The sequence below is a fragment of the Pteropus vampyrus genome, unplaced genomic scaffold (genome assembly GCF_000151845.1).
Source record: "Pteropus vampyrus isolate Shadow unplaced genomic scaffold, Pvam_2.0 Scaffold84, whole genome shotgun sequence".
Classification (NCBI taxonomy): domain Eukaryota; kingdom Metazoa; phylum Chordata; class Mammalia; order Chiroptera; family Pteropodidae; genus Pteropus; species Pteropus vampyrus.
The window spans coordinates 7322138-7334624 of NW_011888865.1; the positions used below are offsets into that span (position 1 = coordinate 7322138).

At 34.7% G+C, this 12487-nt stretch overlaps 1 protein-coding gene across 1 annotated transcript in view; it reads left to right on the top strand.

Annotated features, from left to right (window-relative positions):
• The window catches only part of OSBPL11 (oxysterol binding protein like 11), a 76012-nt gene that overhangs the window by 15081 nt on the left and 48444 nt on the right, over positions 1-12487 (top strand). The window contains exon 2 of the mRNA XM_011363295.2: positions 9004-9072. Coding sequence (XP_011361597.1) covers positions 9004-9072 — 69 coding nt within the window. The remainder of the gene's footprint in view (positions 1-9003; positions 9073-12487) is intronic.

The following is a 12487-nucleotide window of genomic DNA, read 5'->3' on the forward strand; positions in this document are numbered from 1 at the left end:
AATCCTACATTTTTATAAAACTTGATGAAAAATAATATTTTAGACTGTATAGTCACCAGAAGTACACAGTTATCAAAAATACATACTTCATTTGGCATCTCCAGCACATTCAGCTTTCTGTGCCAGGTCTTGGCATTTCTGTTTTGGCATTTCTGTTTTGGCATTTCTGTTTTGGCATCTGCCTTGGCATTTCTGTTTTCTACAGGATTATTCCCATCCTTGCCAGCACCAGCTTTCCCCCTTTTTTCTTTGGGTACCTTCTCTCTCTCTCTCTGTTTTTCACAGGGGCCTTTTTAGATTTGGACTCTGTCCTTAGAGGAGCAGGGTTAGCAGATAACCTTGCAGATCTTCTCTGTGGTTCATCCTTCAACTTGATTTTATCTCCTTTAGCATCCCCCTTAGACTTTATCTTGGGCATGATGGTGATGGCAATGGAGAGTAGGCATTGGACGTGAGAATGCACCTGCATGTGGGCTTTGGTCAGTCCAGGGGTGGTTCTTGCCTCTTCACACAGCTCCTGATATAACTTTCTTAGGAGTTTTCTGTATTATCTTCAAAATTTGTGAGGATTTTTATATTCTGGTTGGTAATATATCTGTTATTGGGTTTTCCAGAGGTCAATAAATAATATTCCGGTAAGAGATAGGACATAGGGATCAGACAGGATGCTATCAAATTGTCAGGGTTTTTTTTTTATTGTGGTAAAATGTACATATCATAAAATTTACCATTTTTAAGTGTACAATTCAGTGGCATTCACATTGTTGTGTGACTGTCACCACTATTCATCTCCAGAATTTTTCATCTCCCAATCTAAAACTCTACCCATTAATAATAACTCCCCATCTCCCCTCATTCCCTAGCCCCTGGCAACCACCATTCTACCTTCCATCTCTGATTTTGACAACCCTAAGTACGTTATATAAATGGGATCATACAGTGTTTGTCATTTTGTGTCTGGCTTATTTCACTTAGCGTAATGTCCTCAAGGTTCATCCATGTTGTAGCATGCGTCAGAATTCCCTTCTATTTTAAGACTGAATAATATTCCATCATATATGTATACCACATTTTATTTATCCATTCATCGGTTGATGGATATTTGGGCTGTTTCCATCTTTTGGCTATCCTGATTAATACTGCTGTGAACATTGGTTTACAAATAACTGTTCAAGTCCTTGCTTTCATTTTTTTGTGTATTATCCAGAAGTGGAATTGCTGGATTGTATAGTAATTTTACAGTTAACTTTTTGCGGAACCACCATACTGTTTTCGACAGCAGCTGCACCATTTTATATTCCCACTAGCAATGCATAAGAGTTCCAGTTTCTCCACATCCTTGCCAACATTTGTTACTTTTTGGTTTTTGTTTGTTTGTTTTGGCTGTGGTTTAATAATAGCCACCCTAATGGGAATGAGGAATTCATTTTATTACTGGAAAAGCTCACTGAAGAAAGTAGCTTTAACAAGGGTGAAGTAGGTTTGCTAATCTTTCGCCTTAGAATTGAGCACACTTGTCCACCAAATCACGGGCAGCTTGGAATACTCAGTCTTATCACTGTCAGAGTAGGTAAAACTGTCTTCTCTGTGTAGGCAGGCAGATCCAAGTAAAAGAGCTCAGAGTGGGCTGAGCCATTCGTGCCCAGCTGGGGAAGGATTGGGGGAAAGATGGAGAGGGGAGGACAGAAGCTCTCTAGAATTCTCCACGTGGAAATGTGTGAGGGGGAGCAGGTTTCTTAACATTTATGTGATTAAAAATGCTTTAATGTCTTATCAAATGAATTTGTTCTAGAAAAATAGTCTAATTTTAGCCTGTTCTCCTGCCACCCAGACCAGTTTGGGTATATGTAAATTAATTTGAGAAGCAATGCTCATATAGTCATATTGAAAAGTTTTAAAAAATTTAATCTATCTATATTAATAGGTATAAATAGCTTTGTGCCTGGACTGTCTCACCTAGTCAAAATAATTGAACATTTTTAAAATGTTTTGACTCTAAAAATAATATGATATTAAAAGTGATAATGTGAAACAGTAAGGGGAGCAAAGTAAAACCATCTGTAGTTCTTCCATCTAGTTTTAACCACAGTTACTATTTTGTGTATTTTTTGTTCTGTGCTTATATTTTGTGCACTATATAAAATTTTGTAACCTGCAGTTTTAATGATCTTAATAAGCACTTCCCCATGTTGTTAGAAACTCATAAACATTTTAACTGATGAATACCATTCCATGATACTTCTTAGTTATTTTCCTAATGTCATTTATTTAGCTTGTGTTTCTTCCTTTCTTCCACATTTATTTCTTTTTTCCTCCATTTTTAATTTTTAAAATTTTTTTAAATTTTTTTACTATTGTAAATAGTGCTAAGGTTGCCTGTTATCTTTGTCTACATTTATAATTACTTGTCTTAGCCCAGATACCTAGAAGTGAAATTCTTGGGCCAAAGAGTGTTAACATTTTTAAGGCTCTAAGCAGGAGAAGGATCTTTCCCTTGACCTTATACTTTTTGGTATAGATTAAGACACAGTTGGAATTAGAATTTCTTTTATCTTTTATTTGAATACATAGACTGTGAATTGAATGGTTTCTTTGTAGGCTACTCAGCATTGTCTTGTTGTTTTATAGAAAAAATCTGCTTCTATCTTCCCAGGTATTCTATTGAACACCTGTTATACTCCAGGCCATACATTAGGTACTGCAAGAAATACTAGGATACTAAATACTAAGAAGCTATCACTGCTATGTGGAATATCTTTTTACAGCAGGAGGTACAAGTGTTGTAGTCACTGCCATCTGTTGTTAGTTGCTTTTTCTTCAGCTAAGCAGGCTGCTTCCTCCCTTTCTCGTGCTATTTATGAGAATAAATAAACCAAAACTAAGCCTTTTTGGAGGACAGTTTTTGCTCAGTAGAAAGTAGGAATTTTGATGGAGTTTGACTAGCACCTCCTTTATACTGGCCACAGCTTGCATGAATTCCTGCCTGCAGCTAAATGCTGTAAGATGTCCACGACTATTTCTTCTACCTGCCACTCTGGAACCTACCTCACCCCCATTTCCAGGTGTCTTTTTCCTGATGAGTCTTGAGCCTTTCTCTTTACTATCTCTTTTCCATTGGGCACTTAGAATTACCCTGCCTTAAGCCTTTATTCCCTTACCCATTCCTATTTCAGTGTCTTTTCAGTTACTGCCAGCTGGCTCTGCCTTCATCATCCCATCATTCCATTCCTTACTTGTTAAGTCTAATAGAAACTTTTCAATCTTTATCAGACTTCATTCTCAGTAGCACTGAACATTCATGACCATAAACTTGAAATTCTCCTGGTTTTCTTTCTACTATTCAGCTACTTCTTATTTCCTCTTTGTACTGTTTTTGCCTTTAAAATTTCTCCTTAGGATTCTCTGTTAAACTGTCCCATCTTTTGTCATTTTATAATACTTCCTGGGTGATTTTATTTACTTTCATGGCTTCAAGTACCAATTACATGCCAATGTACTGGTCACTGCCAAATCTGTGTGTCCAACCCAAATCATGCTACCTTATTGGGTATTTCCCTGTGTGTGTCCCACAAGTCCCTTAAATTCAAAATGTTAAATTGGAACAAATCCAAAACTTCCTCTATGATCTCAATTCCACTGAGGCATTAGTATCTACACAGTTGTTCCTGCTAGAAGTCTGGGTGTTGCCCTGTCCCTTTTATCTCATCCTTACTCTAACTTTTGTTCTCTTCCTCACTTCACATCTCATAATCAAGTCCAATAATTTCAACTGCAGTCACTTTTGAATCCTGTCTTTGTTTAGTGAATCCTGTGTCTTTAATTAAATTATTTTTTTCATTTGTATGACAGCTAAAAACATAGTCCCAGTGTGCTTCTTCTCCAGTAAGAGACCTTCTTGTTGTCTTTTTTCTTCAAGGAGATATATTTCTCTTATATTAGATTATGGATTGGGGGTTGACAGGAATTAACTTTTTTTTAATTTACCCATCCTTTTCAGTGGATTTTCAGAGGGTTTTGCATTTAGAAGGTACTGAGTAAATGCATTGAAGTGAAAAGGATTTGAAATTGTTAAAAAATAGGGTAAAGATGTGTACGTGCGTGCGTGCGTGCATACGTGAGTGAGTGTGTGTGTGTGTGTGTGTGATGGAATACTACATATCCATAAAAAAGAATGAAATCTTGCCATTTGTGACAACATGGGTAGACCTAGAGGGTATAATGCTAAGTGAAATAAGTGAGCAGGAGAAAGACAAGTACTATATGATTTCACTCATGTGTGAAATCTAAAAAACAAACAAAACAAAAATAAACTCATAGATATAGAGAACAGATTGGTGGTTACCAGAAGGGAACAGGATTGGGGGTGGGTGAAAGGGGTCAGTTGTATGGTGATTAATGGTAACTAGACTTTTGGGGGTAATCACTTCGTAGTGTATACAGACTAAAATTATAATGTGATGTACCTGAGACTTATAAAAAAAAGCTTAATTTTAAAAGTTACATGTCTTCCTTAAGTCTGATAACGAAGGGTTTATTAATAAATGTTTTATAGTAATGAAGATTTAGGATTTGAAGCAACCATTACTAAGATATGTAGGAAAAGAGCCTCATATTAATAATAATAATGCCATTTGGCATAGTTCAGTTAATCAACTATTTTTATAGATCATCAGCTTCTAGAGCTAATCCCAATTAATTTTTAACAAGTTTAAAAGATCAGAATATACCCCATTTGTTAAGTGGTAGTGTTGCTCAAGTATTGAAGAAAAAAACTTTCTTATAGCCTATTTTTCAGTGTATTAATCTCTTGGATAATCATCTCTACTTCATAGAACACAAAATTGGAATATAATATAATCAGATATGGGGTGTGTTTCCACTTTAACAACTAGATTTTATTTGTATTAACAGGTATATTAAAAATCTATAAAAATCCACACATTTTAAATGGAAGCAAAGCATGAGGGTTAAAGGTGTTAGTGATAACTCAATTATAAGGAGGTAGAGAGAAGAAAGGAAGAGTGAACAAGATATTCATCCACAAAAACCTTTATGCTGGAGCTGTTTCCTTGGGGAGCAGTTCCAGTAATCTGTCTTGGAAAGATTCTGACCATCAGCCTCCGGACTCCCTGGTTTAGAAAGGAACGGGCTAGTGATTAATGGAAAGAGGAGAGGAAGATGCCTCACCTTTATCCTCCGATTCGAAAGAGACGTCTTTATTTTCTGTTTTGGAGGGAGAGGCTGCTAAAGTGTTTGCTTTTCTGCATGGTTATTCTTTAAGGCCATTTGGTAGTAGTAGGCGTCAGTTTCTGCGTTTGGGCAGTTTTTGTTTACTAGTGTGCAGCCAGCATTCCTGCATTGGTCTTTTTTAAAAGCTGGAAAGTGGTGATCTTTGCAGAAACAGTGGAAGTGAAGGAAGAATTTCGTTAAATTTTGATTTCCCTGGTTATGATCTGTAGATTTAGAAATCTCTGGGTCTGCCTTTACCTGCTAAAGTGTTTGATTTTTAGTAATAAAAATTCTTAGAAAATTTTTAAACTGTCGCTTGCATGATCAATGTTAAGGGACTTCAGTAAAAACAACTTAGATTGGTATGTTAGAAATTATTTTTCATTGCAATGTCATACAAATTACATTTTTTTCCATTATCAAGTGGTGTACACTGTTTAATTATAAAAGAAAAACTTTAATAACACCCTTTAAATGAACGTGTTATTTTGTGACAGAATGTAGATTATGATCTATTTATATAAATCAGCATTAAAAAAAAAATCAAAGCTTTAAAAAAAAAAAAAAACCTTTATGCTGGCCACCAGATGGCACAGTTGTTCCACATAACCGGTTGCACTGACTATAGTAGAAGGGGAAGGATGAGAGAGGGACAGTGCAACCAGCTGTTCCAAGAAATAGAATGTTCTTAAGTTGGTTCTTTGTAACCTGAGTTATTTGTTTTACATAGTAAAAACAGGCCAGCAGTTTTATAATTGCATATTCGAATTTCTAGTTCTTTTGAAACTGGCTTTATGCAACTATCAAATAAACCATGTCAGCATCCCTCTTATAATTTTTGTGAGAAAGTTAACTGTTTTTAGATATAAGCATCAACAAAATACTAATAACATTAAAAGATTGAACATAAAACATTACTGTGAAATATGAAGGTATACTTTGATTTTATTTACTGAATGATGCTACTGAAATTGTACTCTTAAAAAATTCATTGATAGCTATTGAATAATGGATGTTAGTAACTTAGATATGACCAAAATAAGGAATTCCTTTAGAAATATGAGAGACTGAACAAAGGTAAAGGAGATGAGGCATTATTCTCGCTTCACAATGAAAATTTTATTTTTCTCAGTTGTAAATAGTATACTTTAAGGATTTAAGAAACATTCTTCCCACAGTTCACATATGCATTTGAAGACTATATATAATCCTAGAACCAGAGAAATTAAACTATAATTGAGTTGTAATGTTTTTATTACACACTAATGTAATGAGGCTTGGTGTAGAGATTTAGGGGAAAACTGAAAATAGTGAATTATGGAATATCTTAGCATTTTGAGGAAATATTTAATTTGGGTTATATGATACCTTAGACCCTTTGTGGATTGATATAGAGCATAAACAAATAAATAAGCAAATATTCAGGTTCTGGAGCTACAGGACAGAATTGACAAAGCATACATTTTTTAAAAATTGTGATATAATTGACATATAACAATATTAGTTTTAGTTATACAACATAAGGATTTGATATTTGTATATATTGCAAAATGATCACTATGATAAGCCTAGTCAACATCTATCACCACATATTTTTTTCTTGTGATGAGAACTTTTAAGATCTACTCTCAGCAACTTTCAAATATATAATACATTATTGTTAACTATAGTCACCATGCTGTATATTACGTCCTAGGACTTATTTATTTTATAACTGGAAATTTGTATATTGTGACCACTTTCACCCCCCACCCTCAATACTTCTGGCCTTTGACAACCACCACCAATCTCATCTCTGTATCTGTGAGTTGTGTTTGTTTTGGTTTGGTTTGTTTTTAAGATTCCACATATAAGTGAAGGAGTAAGTTTTGGGAACAAGAACAGTTTGGAGAATCTGGGCTGTGTGTTAAATATTTGAAACATAGTAGGAGAAACTCTTTGGGAAATCACATTTGGGCAGAGTAAAGAACTGTTAAGCCTGAAGTCTGTGGAAGATGTGGGAGCCAGACAACAAAAGTATCTCTCTGCTTTTTCAGTACCAGTGGAACTGGAAGAAGTAGCTTTGCTGTGACCTGGAAGTAGAGGGACTCTAGCAAAAACCCAAGGGGCTGGATTTTTTCTAGAGAAAAATCCTTTTCTTTAGATATGGGCTTTTCTTTAGATATGGGCTTTAGAAAATGTTGAAATGAGAATTCAACTGGTGTTGTCAGTTTTACCTGACAGAATAGATATATAATTATCAGAACTTCAGGTTGGCATTTTAGAAGTTGACAGTCTTTGTCTTTTTGAGATTAATGACTTTATGAAACCAAAAGGACTTCAGCAGTTTCACTTATTAATAAAGAGTGTTGCTTGCTAGCCTTAGAATGGAAGAAAAATATAGAAAAAAAACCATACTCATGGGATCAATTCTTTATTTTTAGCTTTGATCTTTATTTTCAAGCACTTTGAAGAAATGAGATCAGAAAGGCACCCAACATTGAGTTTATTCCTGAGGCATCCCTCTACTTGCTCTTCCATAAGAGCTGTTAGAATTTTAACAGTCCGTTTGGTTATTTTGTTTGCTTGAGAGAGTATCTGTAACTTAAGCCCTTTTCATTTATCAATCTAAATCTTTTTTGGACTTTGCTCTATTGGTTGTGTCAGCTCTCCCTTGCTTTTGCCTTTGATGTCCATGTTTTAAAGGTTGCCGATTGCCTGACGTGTTCAATTTCCTGGATGCTGGTTACCTGAAATTTTACCAAATATGCTTTGTGATCCTGGAATAGTAGAGAAAATAAATGTTTAATATTTATTGCATTTCATAGTCTAAAGTTAAAACTTTAGTAGAGTAGATGAGTTTAAAGGAATTTTTAATGTAATTTACAAATTAAAACAAAATGAATCCCATATATCAAAAAAGTATGTCAGTGTAGATCTAGCTTTAATATTTTTTCATAAGCATAAGGAAGCTTAAAATATTAGAAAAGAAATATCAGCGAGAGATATCATTTTCTATGAACCACTGTAATAGAACGTACCTATGATAATGAAAGAAAAAGGGCAAGAAGTGAAAAAACTCAATTGTAGTAAAGTTTATAATGATAACAGATCCGAAATAAAATCACTTCCAGTGGTGAGAGCTTGTTCCCTGGTATAGATTGTCAGTTTGGCTCCAATTAACGCATATAAATTTTTTTTAAAAAGAACTTTTTAATGGCGAGATTTGTAGTAAGCACTTTGCCTTGTGCCTGTCTAGGGAGGGGGAGTGGGAGTGGGAGTGAGGTGTCACAGTCTCATCAAAAACAGAATCTTCATTTTGGGAGCCCAAGGAATCAGAGACAGAACAAATTGGCCTCTTATGTGTCCTACCAAAATGAGGAGGCACTATTTGATATAGAGACCTTTTTAAGTTTATTCCAGGACCACGAAACTAAATTTTATTTCTTTAGCACTAAATTGTTATAAAATGTTTTTATTTATAATTATATTTACAGTATATTTGTTTTATATTTATGTAATTTTATATTTACATAATGATTTTATATTTGAAATATAATTTATAGGGTATTCCACTTGTTTTGAAGAAATCTGATAAAATAAAGTCTCATGTATATGAAATTTGAGGGATTAAATACCTTTATTTGTTAACCTATAAATTGTACTTCTGAAGAAGATATGAGGCATTTGTAGAATATATGTGTCTACAGCTACAGTTATTTTTAAAACAGTTAACTTCCTGATATTTCTTGGAAATTTCACTGACTTTGGTGCTTTCTGATCTTTTTGAAACAGTGATCACATGGAAAATGTATATGGCTACTTAATGAAGTACACCAACCTAGTCACTGGCTGGCAATACAGGTAAGTTTGATTATTCTGTGTCACATCACTCTCCTAAGAGACAGAAGTGGGAATGATAATTTTATATTCTGATATTACTTCAGTATAAACATGGCTGAGAAACCTATTAGGAAAAAATTTAACATATTTTCTAGAAGTCTGATGACTTTCTTCTCTTTTTTAGGTGGTGGGAGGAGTTGACATCTTTCTAAATGGCAGCCTCCAAATGCCTCAGAAGTTACTGTTATCTTAGGATTAGAATCACTTGTTTATCCGATTTGGGCTTATTGAAATACTTGCAGTGGTTAGGCTCTTAGGTTTGGTGGCAGCAAGTAGATTTGTTTCAGGTGCCTGCTCTGTATGGGATTCTCAAAACTTCTGGGTTTAAATAACCAGCTCAAGGTCACACATGGCAGTCAGTAAGAAACAAAGCCAGCTCTCTTCAATATGTTGTAGAATTGGCAGTTGTGGAGCAGGGGCATTGAACTTTTACTTTTTTATTATGGTAAAATATACATAACGTAAAACTTACCATTTTAACTATTTATAAATATACACTTCAGTGGCGTTAAATACATTCACATTATTGTGCAACCATTACCACCGCCTATCTCCAGAACTCTTTGCATCTTCTCGAACTGAAACTCCTGTACCTATTAAATAACAACTCCCCATTTCATAACCCACCCCCAGTCCTTGGCAACCACTATTTTGTTTTCTGTGTCTATGACTTTGACTACTTTAGGTACCTCACATAAGTGGACTCATACAATATTTGTTCTTTTGTGACTAGTTTTTTTCACTTAGCATAATATTTTCAAGGTTCATCCATGTTGTAGCATGTGTCAGATGTTCCTTCCTTTTTAAGGCTCAATAATATTCCATTGTATGTACATACCACACTTTATTTACCCATTTATCTGTCAGTGGACATTTGGGTTGCTTTTGCCTTTTGACTATTGTGAATAATGCTGCTATGAATATTGCTGTACAAATATTTAAGTCCCAGTTTTCACTTTTTTTGCATATGTACTCAGAAGTGGAATTGCTGGATCATATGCTAATTCTAGTTTAACTTTTTGAGGAATCTCCATGCCATTTTCTGTACCCACTGTACCATTTTACATTTTCACTAGCAATGCACAAGAATTCCAATTTCTCCATATCCTTACCAACAATTTTTATTTCCTATTTTGGTTTTTTTATGATAGCCATCCTAATGAGTATGAAGTGGTATCTCATTATGGATTTTAAACTTTTTAAAAATGGTAATACTAGAATTTGAATCCAAATAGTTCTGACTCCAAAGTCTATGTTTACACATGAAATCATTTTGCTTCTAATTCATTTGTCACTTGGAAACTTCTGCTTTTGGTCAGAATTTGCTGAATTTGCCTTCTTACCTTAAACAACCTAGAAAATAGGATATACTATATAAAAGAACGATTTGTAGACATTTTGAAGAATAGTGGAAGCACTGATGAAAATATGATCGTTTAAAAGAGAAGGCAGTTTAGGCCATGTTTAGTTTGAAATAATATTAGGATATCCAAATAGGAGTGATATGCAGGAAGTTGGAGTTCATATGAAAGGTCAGAGCTGGATATGAAAAATTATAAGGGAATCATTCTTATTGAAGTGGAAAGGACAGCTCTCCAGGGTTCCCATCTTTTATTTTAAGAAGAAAGCTAAGTCAAGGGAGCCTTTTTATTTTGTATTTTTCCACCTCAGTTTTTTGGTAATATTTTAAAGGCTTACACATTCAAATGACATACAGAACATTAAATTTAAAAAATTGAATGTCACTTTGCTCTTAGCACTAGTCTTTGTTCTCTTTCTTAAAAGGAGACTAGGTTAAGTTTTTCCCCCAACATTCAACAACTTTCATTCATATATTATTATTGAATAGTATTGAGAAAGTCTTAGAAGTAGAATAGAGTGAGAAAGCTCCAAAACATACCAAAGCATGTAAAGTTTAGGCATTTCAGGTGACAACTCGAGAACATGGGAAGAATGCAGGTGTTTTTATCATCGTATGAGTGAGCCTATCAAAAAGATTCATTGGCCACTGGTTGCCTAGGGAGTTAGCTAGCAGATCAAAGTGAACATGATAGGATAAAGAGGGACATCGCTGCTGCCAGTGTAATTCCTCCAGTTGTGTTAGAGGCCACTTTTCATAGCTCCAGAGAGAGTGGGGATAATGACAACCTGTCCTGTTTGCTACTGAGAACACAACCTATTACCATCTTGCCCCATCAGAGAGAGAACTCCACTTGTCAACTGTCGTAGACCCACTTTAGAAAAACTTCGACCTTCCATTTTCTGTCAACCTGACTGGATGTTTAGTGGTACCGCAGAGGTGTACTGGGACCTGAGCATGAAACATGTAGATTGATTGATCAAAGGGTAACAGAAAGGTTAAGACCATGTTAAAGGACCCTAGGCTTAGTGTTCATTTTCTTTGGCATGCCTTGCCACATTTGTCCACATGCTACAGGTGAAGCTTAAGTAACAAAAGCACGTACCTGTGTCATATTCAGTACAGTTTCCCTGCAATCCGTTTGTATTTTGACTAAGGGCAACTTAGAGCAACTTAGAACTTGACTTAGAGCAGCTCGGAGAAATCTAGCATGGGCATACTCTATAAATAACTACTTGCTCTAGAATGTAGTGCCCTAGGAAAGTATACCTCAGCAAGATCCTCTCCTGAGCCCACCTTTTTATACTTTCAGCTCTAATTCCTGAAGGTGAGATCACTTCCCATTTGGCTTAGAAGTCTGTACTCACTGAACATTAAAGCCCTTGAATGGCCAGAACAAAACACATGGTTACCTTTTTTCCTAAAATCTTCACAAAAGTTGATTTTTGTCATTATAAGATTTCTTCGAAGTCAGAGTATTTTTTTTTTTATTAAAGTTGTATTTCATGGTACTTTAGTTGTGGGCTATTCCAAAGTTTAGTCATTTCCCCAAACTGGCAGTCTTTATTATTTTGAAATTGCAAAAAAATGAGCAATTATTTAATTGCCAATCTTAACAGCATTTTCTTTTAACAACTTAAGTAAATTTTCTGCATGTGAAGATTTGTAAAAATCTGTATCTTAGGTTTCTCTGTCACACTTAGCCTTTGTTTCTATGTTTTCTTAGCTTATTGGTTAGGCTAACTTGCTAAAAATGCCTTGATCAAGATTCTAGTACTCTTCTGGGCAAAATAGCTTTGTTAAATTTCCTACATAGATTGTCTTTTTATCCCCTTATAAAATATCTCTCCATAGAAGGGATGAAGGAAAAATATTTGGGTTAATTCATGTATAATAAAAGATAGCCCAAAGTGCTCTGTTATTGCTAGTGGGTCTATAGCATCATCTTAGAAAGATAATCAGTTATTGGCTTATTTTTTTATTGAGGTACAATTGACATATAACATTAGTTTCAGG